The 21,960-nt window shown below is 41.9% G+C and overlaps 1 protein-coding gene across 6 annotated transcripts in view; it reads right to left on the bottom strand.

Annotated features, from left to right (window-relative positions):
* astn1 (astrotactin 1) overlaps positions 1-21,960 on the bottom strand; it is an 840,736-nt gene that overhangs the window by 333,413 nt on the left and 485,363 nt on the right. For all 6 annotated transcript variants that reach the window (XM_085804088.1, XM_085804090.1, XM_085804091.1 and 3 more), the window contains one exon: positions 8,844-8,948. In XM_085804088.1, coding sequence (XP_085660214.1) covers positions 8,844-8,948 — 105 coding nt within the window. The remainder of the gene's footprint in view (positions 1-8,843; positions 8,949-21,960) is intronic.

The following is a 21,960-nucleotide window of genomic DNA, read 5'->3' as shown; positions in this document are numbered from 1 at the left end:
ATACAACAAGTAGTTCCGACCAAGCAATCTGATTGGTCAACAAGACATTTAGAACGTGCTCAAATCAGCATGACAGCACGCCTAACTCATCACTAAAAATATTACTCCGCCAAGTCTGTGGCAACATTGTATCCATCTCCATGGCAACATTGTAACTGTCAGAGCTGGAGCAGGAAACGGCTGAAAAATACGCTACAAAATGGATCCGTTTGTTGTTAATTTTGATTTATTTGGCGGTCTCAGTTTGGATGAATGGTTGGAGGAGGATGAGAAGAACCAAATGACAAAAGAAGAAAGATTTGTGCCCATGTCACATGAAGAGCTCAATCAACTGGAACTGTCCAGGAACGAACAGACCACGTCCCGATCAACGTCTTGGGCTGTCAGATGTTTTCAGGAATTTCTGAAAATGCACCAAGCAGGACGTAGATTTTGTAACTGTTACAAAAGAATGAACTAAACAGGATTCTTCGTGAATTTTATGGGTCAGCAAGAAACAGCCAGGGTCAGCACTACTCCATCAGCAGCTACGTCGGATTGAGGGCAGGCATCAACCGGTACATCAACGACCCTCCTCTCAGTCGCGCATGGTGTCTAATGCAGGACACTGAGTTCACAACGTCTAAACAACGTGTTGAGTGGACTCATTAAGTCTCTCAGGAGAGCGGGCCACGACAAAACGGAACATCATGCCGCGATCACCGAGGAGGACCTGGTCGTTTTAAGAAAATCGGAGGCAATGAATCCAGACACAGCGCGGGGCTTAGTAAACAAAGTGTGGTTTGACATCCAGTTACATTTTGGAAGGAGAGGAAAGGAGGGTCTGAGAAAACTAACGCCTCAATCCTTCGAAATAAAACGCGATTCAACAGGTGGGTTTCTCAAAGAGCCACGCATATTATGCATACCGTAATTATTTTGTGATTATGTTGTTATTATGTGGTCAAACTTACCTGATAATTCATATGCTTTTTTAAAGGCACCAAATATGTGACACTCGGCTTCAACGAGGAGACAAAAAATCACAAAAACCACCATGAAAGGGACCGTCAAAGCAGGAGAGGCGCAATGTTTTGAAGACCAAGGGAATGAATTGTGCCCGGTTTCATCATTTGAAAAATACATTTCTAAAATCCCCGAAAGAAGCCAAAGCGTTCTACCTCCATCCAAAAAGAGGAGAAAGGTTAGGGGACGTGTGGTACTCGTTGGAAGCCGATGGGCGTTAACTACCTGGGTTCAATGCTGTCGCGTATATCCAAAGAGGCAGGAACATCAGTGATATACACAAATCACTGCATCAGAAGTACCACCATACCAGAAACTGGCAGAGGGTGGACTCGAAGCCAGAGAAATAATGACTGTCAGTGGACACAGGTCGGAGAGTTCTCTCCAGAGCTACTGGGCACCTTCTCTGGATAATAGGAAACGGTGGAGTAACCTGCTGTGCGCTGGCCAGGAAAACAAGAGACCATTGGAAAGTCGCTCCAACCACATCACCTGCTAAACGGCAGAGCTCCAACATGGACTTTATGAGTTACTTCAACAACTGCAATTTTAATGGCAGTATGCAAGTGCATTTCTATAATAATAATAAATAAAGTGATAAATCTGAAACGTTTTAGCCGAGAGGGTATTCCCTTCGGTGTGAGAGACACGTAGCTATATTGTGACCGGTGAACATGTTTTTTTATTTTTTATTTTTTTTTTAAATATAGCCTAATAGAAAAAAAAATCATCATCTTTGTGATAACTGTAAAGTTGGGATATGTTTGGGTATTACATTTAGTGCATATGTCTATAGTTAATGTATTAATAGTTTTGTTATTTTGTAGCCTGTATTTGTGTAGTAATCAGCTGTTTCCCCCTGCCTGTGATTGGTTCAATGTGTGTGGTAGTGGTGATTGTTTGTGTTTGTCATGGTGATGATGCCGGTCAGTAAAGTGGAGTGTAAACAAAGTCTGTCTCCGTTTCTCCGTTCCTGTTTGTCTGTTTTCCTGAGCATCAAGACTCTATACCACCACAACGAACCCTCATTCTACATAATCTTGGCTATAAAAATAAGCATTTTTTGTTTATTTGAGCAGTATTGATTTAGTTAGTCCGTTAGTCCGTTAGGGAAAGTCCGTCAGAGAGACGCTAGATGTAGCCTAACAGCGGTGAAAATAAAATATGGCCTGGAGCTGATCTGGATACCTCTACGTTTCTCTCTCTCCCTCTCTCTCTTTGCGACTTTTGGGCTTTTAAATAATCTGGAGTAATTGAAATGTTTGGCTTTCCCATCAGCTGTGTCGGCGAAAGTCCGCGACCGCGTTAAAACATGAACGACTGCTCAGAGTTCACTCATCTGGACTAAAAATCATTTCTGTTGCTAGGTCGTTACTAAGATTCGGACTATTTGCTGTAGAGGTGAACTAGGTTCCATTACACATAGGAGTCTACTGACGTGACTGATTGTGTTTCAGTTATTAGTCAGACCCCAATTATTTCCATGGAAACGGGAAGCACACTCGCAAAAAACTTTAAATTTTGAGAGCAAAACGTCCATCAACATGAATATATTTTGATGATACATTTTATTTAGTTGGTAATAGTTGTATAATCGCAATATTACCCTCGAGGGTGTGCTTTAACGTCATTTGAGCACTTCGGTGATGCTTGCGGACCTCGGCGCAAGCGCCTCGGTCCTGACCGCATCACCGTCGTGCTCAAATGACGTTAAAGCACACCCTCTCGGGTAATATTGCTTAATTGGACAAAAGAACTGGTCCGTGCTTTGAACCGGAAAGACAACACCGCCAGCGCGACAGACAAGCGGGACTAGCACAGAGGCCACTCAGCCTTTATAGAAAATATTTTGATTTCCTATGTAATGCAGGAGGTGTGATTTTTCTTTCACTGTGATTTGATTTGCACATACAGACAGAAATGAGTATGTCATTGTATTTGTTCTTCATGTTTACATGTTTAATAAAGAAAGTTAAAAAACAAAACAAAACAAAAAACAAAACTAGCACAGAGGCCACTATGTATTGCCCAAAATGTTTTGCTTTTGTGTTTTCTGATTTGCCGTTGTGTTTTCTCTTTTTGTGTTGTGTTTTCTCTTTTTGTGTTGTGTTTTCTCTTTTGCCGCTGTGTTTTCTCTTTTTGTGTTGTGTTTTCTCTTTTGCCGTTGTGTTTTCTCTTTTGCCGTTGTGTTTTCTCTTTTGCCGTTGTTGTCTGATTTGCCGTTGTGTTTTGCACTTCAGGGCCACCGTAGGATAGCAAGGGTCTTGCTTACAGAGTGTCGCCATCTTGCGCCGCCATGTTTGTACGGAATGGAAAATCCAGGCAACCAGGGGAGGCGACCGCCATTCCGAAGGACCGCCATTCCGACAGTCTGCCAGTCCGAAAAATCCCGAAGGTCCGTCATTTCGAACTTCCCGAGGGGCCGCCGTTCCGAATGTGTTTTATTTTGAAAATTGACCGGATTCTCTCGTGGTTTGACTTCCTGCCCGGCTTGACACGACGCGCCGCGGGGACAGCGCCCGACCGGCCCCTCCCCCTCCCCCTCCGCCTCCAAAGTTTCACCCAGGTGCGAGTCTGATGCATTACATCCATGGTCTGATGCAGCCGCGGCACTCCTGCTGAAAATAAATGTCCTTGCTCTGTGCTTTGGTTAGGTTTAGGCAATTAAGTTAATATGTATCTCCCCCGGGAGTCGAACCCTAATCCACCGCGTCAAAAGCAGATACTCTGACCACTACGCTACCACCGCAATTAGGCTTCTTTACTCCGTGCCGTGAACCATTCAAGATTTTTTCAGGTTCGGAATGGCACCCTTTCTTTCAGGTTCGTAATGGCACCCTTTTCCCATAAATAATTAAGGGTCGGCATTCCGACAAATTAAAGTAAACGTTCGGAGTGGCGGCCCTTCGGAATGGCACCCTGGAACCGCCAACCAGAGAGCACATGTCAAAGAGTTTCATGTTCATAATAAACAATAGAATTATTTAATAGATAAATAATAGAATCTGAATGCTGGATGTCACTGTTTCACACTCATTACACACTGGATCTTTAACGCAAAACTACAATTGTCACCGTTTCACTGTCTGACTTTGATACTACTGTTGCACATGTCAGCCATCTGTGCATGTTGTTAGAGAGTTTAGAAACTGATTGGTGCCTATTTGGTTCTGACTTTGGTTCCCAACCATTCCTCTGAGAAGTGTATGATATGGTTGAAAGTCCCAGAACAAGCAAGTGTTTCCAACTCCACAATCAACAAGTAGACTCAACTGTTGGATCGACTCCTTACCAGTGTACACATAATAAATATGAAGGCTCACAGATAATTGTTACTGATCGATCTGTTTACCTTATCTCTCTCAAAGTTTTTTTTAATTTTTTTAGCAGAAACCTGTTTTAACAGTAAACAATTTGAGACAGGCCTCCTGACTATAAGTGTTTCCCCTCTGCACTTCCATTAGGATAAGTGGCAGTAAAAATCTCAGGGTTAAAGATTCCTTTTATTGCTAATTCAGACACTGAAACTCCCTCAGGGATCCAGTGTCCTGGGAGGGAGCTAAGCTTAAATGACAGGTTTAAACCCACAATGGTGGGATAAAAGGATTTCTCCAAACTAATGTGAATAATACTGTCGACGTGAAGACAGACTCTTTTTTTTTTTTTGGAGGGGTTGTAATGGCACGCTGGAAACAAGCAAAGGACAATGTTAATTTCATTTCAGCGAATCCACTGATGCACGGGGAGAGAGCATGTTTTCATTTCCAATATGAAACATGCTGAGCACACTGTGACACAATGACCACACGCTGGCTGGGATTCTCTCTTGGCAAACACGGGGAAAAGCAAAACGTGCAATGGCAGTTTATCATTATCATTTCCAGGAGAAGCAGTATTAATATCTCAGCGCTCACGCTCGGGTCACTCTTACTTCTCCTCGAAAATTAAATTAGGAGGCCACTGAAGTGAGAGACAGAGAGCGCGGTGAGGATGAGCGATGGGGGCTTTGCTATCAGATGTAAAAATCAGTATACCCTCACCCCTCCCGTGTTGAGAAATAAAGTGGGAAATAGGAACAAAAAAGAAAAGAGAAAGACGGAGGCTGCTGAGTCGCTTCTGAGCGAAGAGAAAATAGAAAATGTATCCTCAGCAGACGTGGCAGCCACTTCCAAAACCACAGCAGCGCCATTGGAAATGCATTAGAGGGTATCATGGCTGTATTTACAGTGGAGGTGGCTGCACTTATCAGACTGGAAACTATTTAAGATGGATTTGTGAATAATGCAGCACCATGAAACATTACAGGAATCCACATTGTTACATGACAGCCAAGAGGATGATTGAATGCAACATTTCGACCTGAACAAAAAAAAAAAAGCACAAGTTATGTCGTGAAGCAAATTAAATTAAAAAAAAGCAGATGTATTTTATAGAATAATACATTTAGTGGTGAGGAAGCCGTCAGGAAATATTCAGTATAATCCCTGATGTGTCAGCAGCCAGGAGCAGCCTTCAGAAGAAGCGCTGCTTGACTAAATACCTATCCACAGTTATCTTATTCTGTGAAGTTTCCATGGCAGGCGCTGTCAGAATGCCTTGGTCTTGCCATGGATACAAAAGCTTTGTGATATATGACAGGCTATCAGAGAGACAGAGAAAAAGACAAGGAAAACAAAATGAGATACATATTTCTGTGGGCTGACCTCCTCCCTATCTATCCATCAACCTATCCATATGCATCTGGCTCAGTATCTGTCATCATATTTGCATGTGACATCCACTTTGCACCTGTGAAACAGCTCCGAGCTCCTGCACGTTTACCTGCTGTTGCTTATCCATGATGATGATGATGATGATGATGATGATGATGATGATGATGTGAGAGGATGAGTAAAAAAAACAAAAAAAAACCAGAAGGACCTATTTGATACAGTTACACAGTGTACCCACGCTGCTGGCTCTCTTTCTATTTAATCAGTTAGTTGAAGCTGTATTTACCTGGACAAGGTGACACTCAGATTCACAGTGATTATCTTGCAAAATTCCAGTAGATAATAGATGAGTTCTTATTAGTATGTGAACATGGCCTTGGAAGAGAAATGCTCTCATATTAGTTTATTGAAGTCCTGTAATAGTAAAGGGGCTAGTCCATTCAAAACCTTAAAGATGAGACAGACATCCAAAAACAACTGGTAGCCAGCAAAGTCCAAGATTTTGTACTTATTAATAATTTTACAATAATGGTAATGTATAGGTTTTTTGTTAAGAGTTTTTAAGTGTTCTCTTGAAGAGAGATTTAGTCTACTGCCAAGTTGTGGAGTTGTTTTCGAGGCAAATACAGAGACTGTTTGCCGGAAAACTGCCCCTGACGGGAACGCGCATGAGCGGTTTTACATGAATTTACCTCTAAAACAACTCTGTCTTGTAACGTTCCGTTATTGTCTCATAGTGTGGTGAATGTGCAGGTCACAACTTGTCCACGAGAGTGTTTTGGAGTTGTTGGATTGTATATTTGATGAGGGAAACCAAGAAATCCCATGAGCCTCCGTAGCGTAGCTCTGAGCATCAAGTGGCTCTGATCCGCCATTCTAAAAATAGCTTGCACCGACAATTAAACATAATGAACCTACTCCTAAGGCTATAGGGTTTATGGCAATGGGCCAATTTGCCAAAAATGTTGAACTATCCCTTTAAAATTAAGATTAGAATTGAAGATTACCCCAAGGTACTCTTAAGTACTTAAATATCCACAACTACCAAATTGTTTGCAATGAAATGTGGTGCACAGGTGATAAAATATAGGATAAAATATCCTGGTTCTCAGGTGATGAACCATGGCTACTTGAATGATGCCCTGACTTTTCCTGTAGCACCATCAACAAGTCATATCTTACATTTAGCATATTGCAATGATATGGATGGATTGCAATACACCCTCAAACTTTCACGGCGTGTGTTGCGTGCCACCCATAGGTAAATGTAAAGTGCATGTTTGTTTGCCGTGCTGCTCTGGAACCTCTCTCCACATGAATTCACCTGGAGTATAACAGCACAGAGCAGCAGCACCTCTCTCTTTTCGCCACAGGCTGTTGGTTGCCTCCCTGTACATGTGTATTTATCAGTACGATATCTGTGCCAGCTTTTACCTAGAAAACTTTTCTGTTGGTTAAACTTCACTTACTGGTTTTATGATTTGATCTGTAGTTTGGAAACTTTGCCAAAAAAGCCCTGTAGGAAAGAGCTGCCATTTTTATTTCCAACAATTTTTCTCCTGTTTTGAGTGTGATCAGGAGTTTAGTATTGTAAACCTTTTGTTCTTTGTCAGTTTATGTATTGTGGTTTGGCTTCTAGTTAGAACTTTTAATTGCCTAATATTAAATTGTGCTTCATGTTCTGGGAATAAAAGCTTGAGATCATGAACAAAATGAGTCAGGTCTCTCATCTAGTGTTATGCTACTTCCCTTTTCCCCAAGAACAGCTTGAGGTGGATTTAAGTGACTTTCACTTAATCTAGCAACACCAGGAAGTTTACATTTATGCTTTTGAAATATCAGAATGGATTTTCATTATGTTACAGAGTCATGTAGCCCTCAGGATGACATTACACATCAGTAAACCTCTGACCTGTCAAGTAGCACGGTGACCAGGTCAAAGTAGCAATGCTACAACATTGTATCTACTAAATACTGGCATGTTGCTTTGGAATTGATAGCAATTTAGTATTCTGACACACAGTATGACACTGATTTGAAGCTGCAATACATTGCATAGAATAGAAATAGAATAGAAAAAAAAAAAAAAGCTCAGTCAACATGTTTTTTTCATCAATAAACTGGCATTTCCCATCATTATTACATCATCAGACATCTCACAATGTCCCACTAATGTAAAGTGAGGGGGACACTGGAAACTACTGAACTGTTAAAAGCTTGTTATACATCTAGAGAACACCATGTTAATACTGTTTGGACACATCTGTCTTCATAAACACTCTGACTCAGTGAGTGCTGGATATTAATGGATATTTAAAGTGATTATGAGTTATTATGTAGTTAATGGTTTCAGTTAGCAGCCAGTGGACACTGTCTTCCAGCTCTGTGTCCCTCTCGAGCAACTTCTTCTTGTCTTTTTGCCCCTTTAAAGTGAGATTTTGCTAATTTGTGATTTAATATAAGTGTAGTTAAACCTATTAAGAGTCTTTCAGAGCATCCATCTAAGCATCACAGCTGAACAGCACCTGCACAGTCTATTCTTTATAAGAGTTTGCATAATGGAAGCTTTTAAGCACTTATATTGCAAAATTGCCAGGAACACACCCTGTGGTGAGAGTTTTTATATGTTCAAGAATTTTATGATTGTAAAATTGCTCCTGCTGTTAATAGGAGTAGATTTAGGGAGGTGTGTTGCTCTGCGCGCACATTATTCTCTCACCGTTCACTTTCTTCACGAGCACAGCGTGTAAAGACTCTCAAAAAGCCTTTAAAAGAAGTTTGACATTGAAAGATGAGTTGAAAAAAAAGAAGTCACTACAGTTTCTTTAAGCCGAGACAATGGCTGCCAGTCTGATCAAAAGATGGCAGTGGCTTAAGTTAATTACACAGCCGATGGAAAAAATTAAAAGTAAACAAAGTACCCAAGCTGTTATGATGAGCTGCTAACCTTGATGTGTCAGATTAATTACAATGTTATAAATTATTGATAGCCAGCGTTGTTTGTCTCGACGATGAACGTGAGTTTATGCCACGGAGACGGGAGCGTGGTCTCCTCCGCCATAAATAAACAATCAGCAATAACAAATTATATATAGAATTATTTCCTAGAAGTGCGGGCTGATTTACCTTGAGAGAGGACCCACTGATTGAGCTTGACGTGGTACAACACAGAGCGGAGACTCCAGTGCTGGACGAGGGGGTAGCCGGACACCTCGCTGTAGTTCACCATACCTGCAGGAACACACAGACAGATAAACACCGTTATTAACAAGGATGCGGTCCTCGGCGCCAGATTAAAGCGCGGCGGCCCAGGGTTGCTCGCCACCACCACCACCACGCCTATAATTGATAATGGTAACATTAATGCAATATTTACTCCTCCATATTGCGGAGGGGAGATTGCAATCTTCAAAGGGTGGCCCCACGTTTCATTCTTGTTTACTCTACCTGAAGAATCGGGAAGAATATTGAATAAATATTAATATCATATTAGATGACAGGAGAGAGGAGCTAGCAGAGTCTCCAATGTCGGATCAAAGTGGAGGATGATCTGAGAACAGGGGATGGCGACATTAACGTACGGCCTATTCAGAAATGGTGATGCAGTGGAGTCAGTAGGCTGAGGGCTTCAGTGTTAGATGGAAGCAGTGGGGTTGGGGGGGGGGGGTATCTCACTTGAATATACAGCGCTCATAAACAAGAATATTTTCACACCTTACACTTATCTTGTGTCACATATACATCCTGCTTTTCCCCTCCAAGGGCTCATTCATGCTCCCTCTACAGAAAAACATTCCCGCTACACATCCTCTAGAAAATAGCTCAGGATCAAAGGTTCCTGACAACATAGCGACAAACATGGCATATACCTGTCAAGAAAAAGGGAAAAATGAAAGTGAAAGCAGCATTGTGGATAGTGGTGGTTATGAGGGAATTAAATACAACTTATATGTGTTATACGTCTCTATATCTCATTACATTGCGCTTATTCTGTTTTCATAAAACTCAGATGAGATGAATGCAGTGTACAGGAGCCTGTGTGTCCTACTGTATGTATCTAATGCTGAGCATGAATGAGTCTTTCACTATTTCTCACACCTCCATGCCCTTTCTTTCTTTACCATGAATCTATTTCTTTTTTTCACCAATCAGTTGCACTTGGGTAGGTCAAAAATTTTACCGGCCAAAATATGTTTTCACTGGCCACTGAACTGCTCACAACACAAAGTCATTAAAACCAGCAGTGTTTTCCCCATTGCATTATAGTTAGGCAGCTATCTTACAGTAACAACACACACCCGCCTCCTAAACTAAATTGTTGCAATAAATATATTTTAAAAAAATAGGTTTAATCAGATTAGCTGATGGAATGACAACAGACATTACACAAATAGGCTTTCAGAGGAAGATATAGTGATGTGAGTTTTGAAACTTAGCCTACATTTAATTCAGACTGAATAAGTGGTTAAGTTTTTTTTTGATGTAGATTGCCTACTGTTCATCCTACAGTAGCCTATAGAAGGATGCAACTTTCTTTTGAAATATCAAACAAAGAGAACTATGGACTGTGGAAGTTTGAATAGCCTAAATACAGAAGTTATCATGATGTGAATCATGTTGCGGTAAAAAAAAAAAAAAAAAAAAGACCGTTGATTCGGTGGAAAGGCTTTACGGGCGGGGGCAGTGGGGGTAGCCTATACTTTACGGCCCAGAGTGTCACTGACACTGTCGAGCCCAGTGTTTGAATTTCTGCCACTCTCGTCTGTGATCAAAAAACACAGAGTTTCACCTGATCACGGGCAGAGTCGGCACCTCTTCACGGGATTGCGAGCGGGGTGATGCTGCATTCAAGTGAACTCGGAAATATGAGACAAACCCGGTCCCGTATTGATGCAAAACAGGACGGGGTTATTTAATCTGCAAATACGGGATGATTCCATATTGTCGGGGACATGTGGTAGGCTAACCCTGCTAACCCTACCCCTCACCATCGTTCGTGATGTGTCGCCACATAAACACGTTAACACAAACTAACGTCGCTCGCTTCTGACCGCCTCCTCTGAATGACCGACTAAATGCGAACGTTACAGCAGAAAACTTGATACATTTTCTTAAATGTTGAATCACGGAGGATAACAAGGGACAACTCTGACATTCGACACACACAGTCACAACACAGTCAGTAGATCTCCTGTAGCTGTAAACTGTTCGTTTCACTGTTCAGCAATTATATAGTGAAGTTGGCATATTCCAGCTGCCGGCCAATGGCGAGTGACCTAATAATTTTACTCGCCAAATTATATTTTTACCCGCATTTGGCGAGTGGCGGGTGCTAATTTTAAACCCTGCTTGCAGGGTTCTGTAAGCTTTATGTTATGGCTTAGAAAGTGAATAGATACGAGGGGATGTAGCATCAAAAGCAAATCTAAACCCATCAGGGTGGATTCTGACTTGTTATAATATCACGCGGTCATAATATACAACAGAATCAACATGAGACAACAGCAGCAGCGTATTCTGAAGAACCACTGATTGCTTCTGTGACACACACACACAATCTGAATTTACTGAGGAGCTCTCTCTCATTACATTGACTTCCGTTTTACGTACCCCTGAAAAATACCATTGTTTTTTTCTGTTTTATTGTCTTTATTTATAAGACATATGAAGGTAGTATCTTAACTGGATCGTTACAGAAAATAAAAATGATGAAATTTAAATGGGAGCCAATGGGTGAGCACTATGAGGTCAGTGAGCGAGCCGTGCCCCTAAAGGCCCATATACAGTAGCGACGGGCCTGGGCTTTAGTGATTTGGATTGGTTAGTTAATCTGCATTTCTCCCTTTATACTGTATTGTTTCTGAAAGTTTTATTTTTGACATCCCACTGTTTATTATGCCTTATGCAAGCAGTAAAAATAAATATTATTCATGACCCTTGGTGTTTCATAATCATTCCAATGAGTTTTTAGAATGCACATTCGTTCACCTTTATACTAATTAGGAGAGTATCTGCCATGATCACAAAGCATGCAGTGATCAGAGAGGGGACAAACTGTGAAACAGCAAAACAACTTAAAAACTCCTAATTCAGTAGCTGCGACCTCTTACAAAAAGGATAATATTTGGAATTTTTTTTAACTGCAAGTGTCCCACTTTGACAGTAGGTGGGTCACATTTGACGCATAATTAAAAATAATTAAACTATTGTCACAACCTAGACTCCATCACACAAACAAGAAGAATTTTTGTTTGGAGGGGTAAAAAAACATCTGCTTGGCTACAGTTGATAATTGGCGGCATCTGATTATTATTTTTACTTGATTATTTGTCCATGTGTCTCGGAAACAGTGACAGTCCAATAAAACGCCCTGAGGTCAAACTGCTTGTTTTATTTGACCAAAACATGTTTTAATGATCTAAAACTGAGAAAGTAGAGATATTTGCCACTCTAGAATTAGTGAATGTTTGATACTGTATGTCTCATTGATGAATAATGACTCAAAAAATACCCAGGTTATCAAAGCTACAAGGCTAAAAAAAAAAATCTAAAATCTTCCTCTCTCCTCACCGCCTGTATTAACACAGTATACCAAACATTCAGGTGTCAGGCTTCTCATTTTTTGCCTGCACTCTCTTTGTAAATTAAAAAAGACAAACAAACATCACCAGCAGCATATTTTATCAGCTGTAGCCAGTGAACATGTTGGATAATGTTGGAAGTGATATGCCAAAAGGTCAAAATAAAGCTTTCAGGCTGGTGTCGGCTTTTACCAAAACCAATTTTAAATAAAAAGTGAGAGGAAAAACCACGATGTAGAATCATTGAGCAGAACTGGAGGGTGAAGATAAACAAAGAGGGAAAACTTTTTCTAGTTAAAGGGACAACGAGGAGTTTCTATTCGGTTATAAAAAAGTCTCACGTTAATGTGGATGAATCTCCGCTACCCACACTTGTTAATGGGCCCATTTTCGATAAATATATCGTTCTGTCTCTATCGTTATTTTGTTATTATTAGTGGTGGTGGAAATGCTGGTCGAGCCGACCAGCGTTTCCTTCGTGGCGAGTCATGAGAATAACGCAGCCAAATCGCTGTTTATGGTCGGAACTACGACGTTATGTGAACCTCTTTGAACCTCTGACTTTAATTATTGATGAATGAAAACATGAGTCCGTCTTGCGCCGGTCAAAGAATTTTACGGTGCGCGCGGAGGCTCATAAATGTAGTGTGAAAAGTAGTGTGTGTGCTTTTCCAAAACTCCTCGTTGTCCCTTTAAATTATTCTAGTTAAATTATCATTCTGCATAATGTAATTTGACATGTCATGGATTATCACAGCCTGGTTGGGTTTAGGAAAATAAAAATATTAGTTTTGGGTGGACCTTTATTAAAGGGATAGTTTTTAACGTTTGGGCAAATTGGCCCATTGCCATAATCGCTATAGTCTGGAGTAGGTTCATTACCTTTAATTGTCGGTGCAAGCTACTTTCAGAACGGCGGAGCAGAGCTGCGAGCTGCTGAGAGCTACGCTACAGAATAGTGCTGCACGATTGCACGAAAATATTGCGATTTGCGATTGCGATTACAATATTGTAAATTAATGCTGTAATTAGTCTATTTGTTTGATTATTAAAGACCCACTCCCGTGAAAATCGTGTTTTCTGAGCTTTTCACATGTTCCTGTGGCATTTTTCTTGTGTTAGAGCACTTATCAGCAGAGAAGGAAGTGCAAAATTGCATTTCAGAGTTTTTCTGCCTTCAAACTGCTGTGAACCAATGGCAGACGCGAACTGGCAGTTTCAGGAAGACTGGAGTTGAGGGTGTCACAGCTCCAGGGGAGGGCACTAGTGCTACAAGCTCCCGCCCCGCTCTGCATCTGGCTCAGAGGTGAAAGCCTTCACAGCTCGGTGTAGCTGTCTAGGTATAATAGGTATAGCTCACCTGGTAGAGCAGCTTGCACCATGAGCAAGGACTATGTTCCAGTCTGGGATCGAATCCCAGTGTGGAGTTTTACGCTAAACGCGCTGAATCTGTAATTGTACAATGTCCAGCTGTCAGCAAGCGGGGGGGGTGGGGTGCGAGGAGGTGGCTGGGCGGGTGCAGAGCAGCGCAGTCTCCGCCCACCCCCCAGAGATACATTGCTAATGTGCATGGCTAATGAGCTGGTTTTAAAATGGCCGAAAAGGGTCGCGGGAGTGGGACTTTAAGCACAACACAGGAAATAACCATATTTTAGGAGTGTATTTCTCAAATAATAAGTGTTAAATTACAGTTAAAAGAAAACCAAACACCGGAGCTTTCTGGTTGTTCGCCCCAACAAGCAAACACAAAGTCTTTTTTTTTTTAAACGCACCGCACCTGTCGCAGAGGAAAACACAGTTCGCTCCCTGCTGCAAAGGTCCAGACTGGTCCAGACCCGCTGTCACCGCGGGGGGACGGTCCTGCAGCGCACGGAGGCTGTCTGCCGGCTGGGTCGTCACGTGATCAGACCTGCTGGTCACGTGACTACCGACGGAGTCTGCTATGCTGCACACATTAGCGGCTGCACTCCACTCACTACAGGAGAGATAGTCCCGTTTACAGGCTCACGCGGCCGCACATTTATGTACTTTAAATCACCAATCGCACTCTTTTGTGCGATTACGTAATTGCACGGCGTGACATCGCGATTAGGATTCAATTAATCGTGCAGCACTACTACAGACCACGCTACCATGCTATGAGATAATAAGTTACGAGACCGATTTGTAAGGTAAATTCATGAAAAAGCGCTGATGTGCGTTCCCGTCGGGGGCAGTTTTTCGGCAAGCAGTCTCTGCATTTGCCTTGTCTCATAAATCCCATTATTATCTCATAGCGTGGTGAATGTGCAGGTCACAACTTGTCCACCAGAGCGTTTTGGAGTTGTTGGATTGTGTATTTGATGAGGGAAACCAAGAAATCTAATTAGCCTCCATAGTGTAGTTTTGAGCAGTTCTTCAGGAAAAGGTTCATTACAATTAAAGGTATCGAACCTACTCCTAAAACCATTAGGGATTATGGCAATGGGCCAAATTGCCAAAATGTTGAACTATCCCTTTAACATGGTTACGATAAAAAACAAAAATGATCACCACCCAGTTTAGTCTGAGGAACATTCAAGGTTAAAAAAAAGAAGAAGAAAAAAAGAACTACTATTTTCACAAGGGAACATACAGCAGTGGACCCATGTCCAATGGCGCATTTCCACTAGCACGGCTCGGCTCGATACGGCTCGGCTCGGTTTGGTTGTGTTTCCATTACAACAGTATCACTAGTGCCGCCGTGACGTCATTTACACGGCGCCGAGCAACGCTCCAAACTCTGTAAATATATAACTTTAGCAACATTTGAAACATTTTCAGGCGAGAAAGTAGTCGTTTAGATCCCCCACGTGTTGAAAATCTGACAAAATACCAGCTGTTTACAATTTTGTTTCGACGAAGTCGGAATCACTAAAGCTAGCCGTAGTGAGCAACGCACTTCCGGTTATTTTCACAAAATAAAATACCCGTTGCCTTTTATCATAAGGAAAGCCATTACGATAGAATTGGTGCTTTTACTTTGTAAACAGGAAGTGAACCTACCCTCGCTGTAGGTAGCTTAAACCGCCGTTTTGACTGCTCTCGTCCCGTTAACGGCATTTAACCGTTCAATATGCCTTACCGGAGAGTCTTGCCAGCTCTGAGATCGGCCTGGTTCATTGTAAACATTTATTTATTGATGTAAATGTGGTGTTTTCTGTGCGTACAGACCCCAAGGCAGTGCTGCTCTTCTGTCTAACCACAAACAAACCTCTGCTACAGCCACAATTGTTAGATTTCATCAATGAGACCAACATTTATCCCCTAAAAAGAGTTTAACCAGCCGGTGGTAAACCTATAAAGCCATCGGGTAAGTTAATTAGCGGTCGTTTTCTCCTCGGGGTGACGACCATAGGCTGGCCGGCGGAGCACGTCAGGAGCCGGGCTGCTGCCTCTATGATGTCGCGGTCGCTGCTCGGACCTGGAGCTTCACTTCTCCGAAAAACATCGGGGCAAACTTCTAAACAGCCGTCGTTTGGATAAACTAACCGCACATTGGGGATCTAAACAGTAACTTTCTCGCATGAAAAAATATTAAAACTTAATAAAGTCACGTAATAACAGAGCCAGTCTCAATATTAGAAATTCTCTGGTAACAGCAGGAACATTTCTGTTGTCGGTCGTCGCTTCCAGTGACGACACTCATCGGCCAATCAGTGGAAGGCAGTCGGCTGACGTCACGTTTTAGTAACGCTTCGGCTCGCTTGGAACCAGGGCTGACGTGATACCAAAAGTGTACCTGGTTGCAGGTACTGCGTGCTAGTGGAAACACGCAAATAGCGCGCCGAGCCGAGCCGAAGCGCGCTAGTGGAAATGCGCCATAAGACACTCATAGCAAGTGGCAAAGATTAGGGAAAAGTCATCCTTTTTTGTTTATTACAATTTATTCCAAATCACATTTTTCTTAAAGGGATAGTTCAACATTTTGGCACATTGGCCCATTGCCATAATCCCTATAGCCTTAGGAGTAGGATTGTTACCTTGTCGGTGCAAGCTATTTTAGAACGGCGGAGCAGAGGAGCTGCTCAGAGCTACACTACGGAGGCTAATGGGATTTCTTGGTTTCCCTCATCAAACTCATCAAATACACAATCCAACAACTCCAAAATGCTCTGGTGGACAAGTTGTGACCTGCACATTCACCACGCTATGAGATAATAACAGAACGTTACGAGACAGAGTTGTTTTCGAGGTAAATTCATGCAAGTCCGCTGATGCGCGTTCCCGTCGGGGGCAGTTTTCCAACCGTCTCGTAACGTTCTGTTATTATCTCATAGCGTGGTGAATGTGCAGGTCACAACTTGACCATGAGAGCGTTTTGGAGTTGTTGGATTGTGTATGAGTGAAACCAGAGATTCCATTAACCTCCATAGCGTAGTTCTGAGCAGCTTACGGCTCTGCTCTGCCGTTCTAAAGCTTGCACTGCCAATTAAAGGTAACAAACCTACTCCCAAGACTATAGGGAGTATGGAAATGGGCCAATTTGCCAAAATGTTGAACTATCCCTTTAACCTTAAAGGGACAACGAGGAGTTTTGGAAAAGCGAAGCGTTTTCACACTACATTTATGAGCCTCCGCGCGCACCGTGAAATTCTTTGACCGGCGCAAGACGGACTCATGTTTTCATTCAGCAAGAATTAAAGTCAGAGGTTTGAAGACGATCACATACCGTCGTAGTTCCGACCATAAATGGCGATTCGGCGACATTATTGTCATGACTCGCCACGAAACAGAAAGTAAAGAAACGCTGGTCGGCTTGACCAGCATTTCCGCCACCACTAATAATAACAAAATAACGATAGAGACAAAACGATATATTTATCGAAAATGGGTCCATTAACAAGTGTGGGTAGCGTAGATTCATCCACATTAACGTGAGACTTTTTTATAACCAAATAGAAACTCCTCATTGTCCCTTTAACTGAAGTGGCTTAAACCAATGCAGAACCACTGGCTTCCATGACACTGGTGTAGTTCACGAATGAGACAGTGAACACAATCTAGCCAGTGATTGCATTACCACCCCAATGTAATTGGGGGAGAGAATGTAGTAATATGTGACCCGTTCCATCAAAATGAGTCGGAAGTCGCAATGTTCTATTTTTAGATAATCAGCTGATAACGTGGAAAACCTATAGAAAATAAAAAAAATGTTTTTACCCTAATTTCAAAGCAGTGACATTCAAAAACAATCTCCCAAAGTTTCACAGTCCAGATAATTGAGAAAAGGCACGTAAATGATGATTAAAGTTGACCTGCAACTTAAACCCTCTGAAAATGAGTGCTGCTTCGGTGCAAAACATGAAATATCTTCTGAACCGTTCATGATAGAGACGAGCTGTAAACTGCATCTGAATCGCGGGATTCTCCGCTTTCCGACGGTCATTGAATGTTGCCTCTATGACGAGAAGGGACGGGTACAGAAACAGATGCTAAACCGAGTAGCATCAACGCTAACAGAGCGTAGCAGCGATGCTAAACCGAACGTAGCATCAATGCTAAACCGAACGTAGCATCAATGCTAAACCGAACGTACACGCTTGCACATGTTTTACAAAATGTCAACAAAACATGACAACTTCTGAACCGTTTATGATAGAAACGAGCTGTAAAAAGCATCTGAATTGTGAGATTCCCTGCTTTCCGAGGGTCATTGAATGTTGCATCTATGACAACAAGGGACCGTATAGGGTACGTGTAATCACGTGGTACAGGAACAGATGCCAGATTCACTGGCAAAAACTTTAACTGCTATTTTCTCAGGTTTTAGAACGGAATAAGAGAGTAGGAGATCGTAATTCAAATGGCAACATCTCGAAAACCATCAAATATATGACTTTGACTAGGGTATCATTTTAAAGCTTATTTTCTAATCTTTCCATTGATACCAAAATCTCAACTTTGAAATTTGGGTCACTGTGACTCATTTTGATGGATCGGGTCACATATATGGAATGAAGTTGATTTCCAGGAGTCAGGGCCTCAGACAGTCTTCAGTTCTGAATATGTATCACAAACTCTCCATGTTGGTTTCTTATCTGCACAGTGTACACAAACCACCGCACTTCACTGGAGATGACAGTGATGCTTCTTTATCCAGATTCTATCATTTTCCTTCCTAGCATTCACACAGTAGATACACCTCAGACTGCCCTCGCCTTTTTATATTGTCTTCTCTCATGTCTCAATTTATCTCTCACATGCTCAACCAAATCTCCAGCTCTCCCCTGTTCTCCCACACGCTCCCTTCTCATTTCCCTCCCTCCGTCTCCTCCTCCTCCTCCTCCTCCCATTTCTGTGGTTTCGCAGGAAACATGTCTCAGTCACCAGCATTACCCAGATACCTTCTGGATGTGCTTGTGAACACGGTGGGAGCAGTCACAGTGATATATGGCTGTAATCCCACCGGTGCAGCATGACACAGTCGTCAGTTGCCATGGGAGACAAGATGATTTATATTCTGCACCTCTGTTTATGGCTGATATAAGTGATGTTAATGTTAAAGCCCTGATCCTGCACTCTTATGTAAAAATAGAGGTCCTGCCAGTGATGGAAGTGTTAGACGGAAAGATTATTCCAGATAAAGGGAATGTTTGTTGGAATAAAATGTGTTTTATATCTGTAGCATCAAGAGAAAAAAAAAGATGAAGATTATTTATTCACTCACAAATCATGTTTATTTTAAGTGTAAGTAGTAAGTACATGAATCTGTGAATAAAAAAACGGGTGGTCCTGTAACACTAACTTAAGTGTGTCCCACTTCATTGAATGACACATGTTTACCTGTTTCCCCATGTGTCTGACTGCTGATTCATTTCTGTCTATGCTGCGTTTTATTTGCTGCTGACCATTTGTCGCCGTAGATAAGATGACAGGTCATTGGTCAGTGGAGCGGCGTGTGTGCATGCATAACATTCGATGGAGCGCGCGGCGCGTCAGAATGATAAACATTCGCATTTTGTTGACGTCCTCTAGCCTTATTGATTTCAGCCAGGAAAGGCATTGATAAGCGAGACAAAATCAATATAGATAATATACTGAGCTCTAAAGAAACACTGTTTTAAAGCACACGTGAACAATGTGCTGGCAGTATTACATACAGCTACAGCGAGGTGTTTTAAGTGGTGTCCCACAGCTCACAGGTCACAGTACATAGATTTACACCGACTGAGGAATAGGATTGGATATTGACTTGTAATGCTCAAGCGATTTTAGTTTGATAGTATTTCATCAAATATGAATCCAATTTCAAACTTTCTGACAGAATCCAAATCTTTCTGAAGCCATAGTGAAATCAATTAGGGTTATAGTTTCATTACAGTTTCATTACAGTTTAAAAGTAAGTAATGCTCAGATTTGATTGGAAACTGTGCCATGTGTTGGCAGAGTGAGGAAAAGAACATTTGATTTGTCATTTTGTGCAATAGCCTAAATACTTTTCATTAGTTCTAATCTGAGTTTATTTTGAATGCCTTTTAATTGTCTGTTTGATTTCAGCCACTTTGGTGTAGCAGAAACAACTTTGGTGCATTATCACCATGTTTTAAGTTGATGCAGCAAACTTGTTAGAGTCATTTTTTTAGAGTTGTGTTCCTGCCTAAATTCAGTACTGACTCCTTTCTTCTTCTTTTTTTAGCTGTTTTTGGCCTGAGCTCCTGAGGGAGTTCCTGTGTACACTGTGTTTTTAGAGTGTTTTTCACTGTAACAAAGGTTGGATCAGTCTGCTTCAGGATGTAGACTTGTGGCGCATTTCCACTAGCGCGCTATTTGCGTGTTTCCACTAGCACGCAGTACCTGCAACCAGGTACACTTTTGGTATCACCTCAGCCCTGGTTCCAAGCGAGCAGAAGCGTTACTAAAACGTGACGTCAGCCGACTGCCTTCCACTGATTGGCCGATGAGTGTCGTCACTGGAAGCGACGACCGACAACAGAAATGTTCCTGCTGTTACCAGAGAATTTCTAATATTGAGACTGGCTCTGTTATTACGTGACTTTATTAAGTTTTAATATTTTTTCATGCGAGAAAGTTACTGTTTAGATCCCCAATGTGCGGTTAGTTTATCCAAACGACGGCTGTTTAGAAGTTTGCCCCGATGTTTTTCGGAGAAGTTGAAGCTCCAGGTCCGAGCAGCGACCGCGACATCATAGAGGCAGCAGCCTGGCTCCTGACGTGCTCCGCCGGCCAGCCTATGGTCGTCACCCCGAGGAGAAAACGACCGCTAATTAACTTACCCGATGGCTTTATAGGTTTACCACCGGCTGGTTAAACTCTTTTTAGGGGATAAATGTTGGTCTCATTGATGAAATCTAACAATTGTGGCTGTAGCAGAAGTTTGTTTGTGGCTAGACAGAAGAGCAGCACTGCCTTGGGGTCTGTACGCACAGAAAACACCACATTTACATCAATAAATAAATGTTTTACAATGAACCAGGCCGATCTCAGAGCTGGCAAGACTCTCCGGTAAGGCATATTGAACGGTTAAATGCCGTTAACGGGACGAGAGCAGTCAAAACGGCGGTTTAAGCTAGCTACAGCGAGGGTAGGTTCACTTCCTGTTTACAAAGTAAAAGCACCAATTCTATCGTAATGGCTTTCCTTATGATAAAAGGCAACGGGTATTTTATTTTGTGAAAATAACTGGAAGTGCGTTGCTCACTACGGCTAGCTTTAGTGATGCCGACTTCGTCGAAACAAAATTGTAAACAGCTGGTATTTTGTCAGATTTTCAACACGTGGGGGATCTAAACGACTACTTTCTCGCCTGAAAATGTTTCAAATGTTGCTAAAGTTATATATTTACAGAGTTTAGAGCGTTGCTCGGCGCCGTGTAAATGACGTCACGGCGGCACTAGTGATACTGTTGTAATGGAAACACAACCGAGCCGAGCCGAGCCGTATTGAGCCGAGCCGTGCTAGTGGAAATGCGCCATTAGAATAACCACGAAAGTGTCAGAAAGTGGAAAAGTAATTTCAAGTGAATACTGTACTACAAGACTGAATAACGGCGAGAAAACATTTTCCAGGGAGATTTTACACTCTGTATCAATGCACTTACACACATAAAAAAGGAACATATCCTCATTAGTTTTTTAGTTTAATTTAATTCAGTTACAATTACATGAATGAAATTTCTAATAAATCCTTCTTAGATTAGATTTTATTCGTCTGTGGTGAAATTAACACTTTGAGGGAGTTTTTCTTTATTATTATTCAAAGGGAAAAAAAATAAAACTGCACATTTGGTCCAAAAGGTTCAGGGATGGGGGTTTAATGTTGATCAGGTAATATGGGGTTCATCACAGATCTACAGTCTACAGGTACAGCAGTCCTTTGGTCATGAACATTAGCATATTGTAACTGTGGTAACTTGTACACACAAAGAAAAAGGATCACGCGGACTTTAAAGAGCAAACGGACTTTATATGCAACACACGAGCAGGCATACATGCATACATAGCGAGGTGGCATCTGAATAACACAGGAAGTAACATTTTACCTGGAGTAGAAGAAGAATAGTACCCCAAAACTGCCTATGTGGAAAAGGGTGACCCCTAGTGGCCAGCTAACTCATTTTAGGTTGTTCACAACACTTCTCCCTCCTTAAGTTCTAATTTCCCCCTTTAAGTACATAACATGGA

Source organism: Trachurus japonicus, chromosome 17 (genome assembly GCF_045865225.1).
Source record: "Trachurus japonicus isolate A0001 chromosome 17, Traja_1.0".
NCBI lineage: Eukaryota > Metazoa > Chordata > Actinopteri > Carangiformes > Carangidae > Trachurus > Trachurus japonicus.
This window is presented reverse-complemented; position numbering and strand designations above follow the sequence as displayed.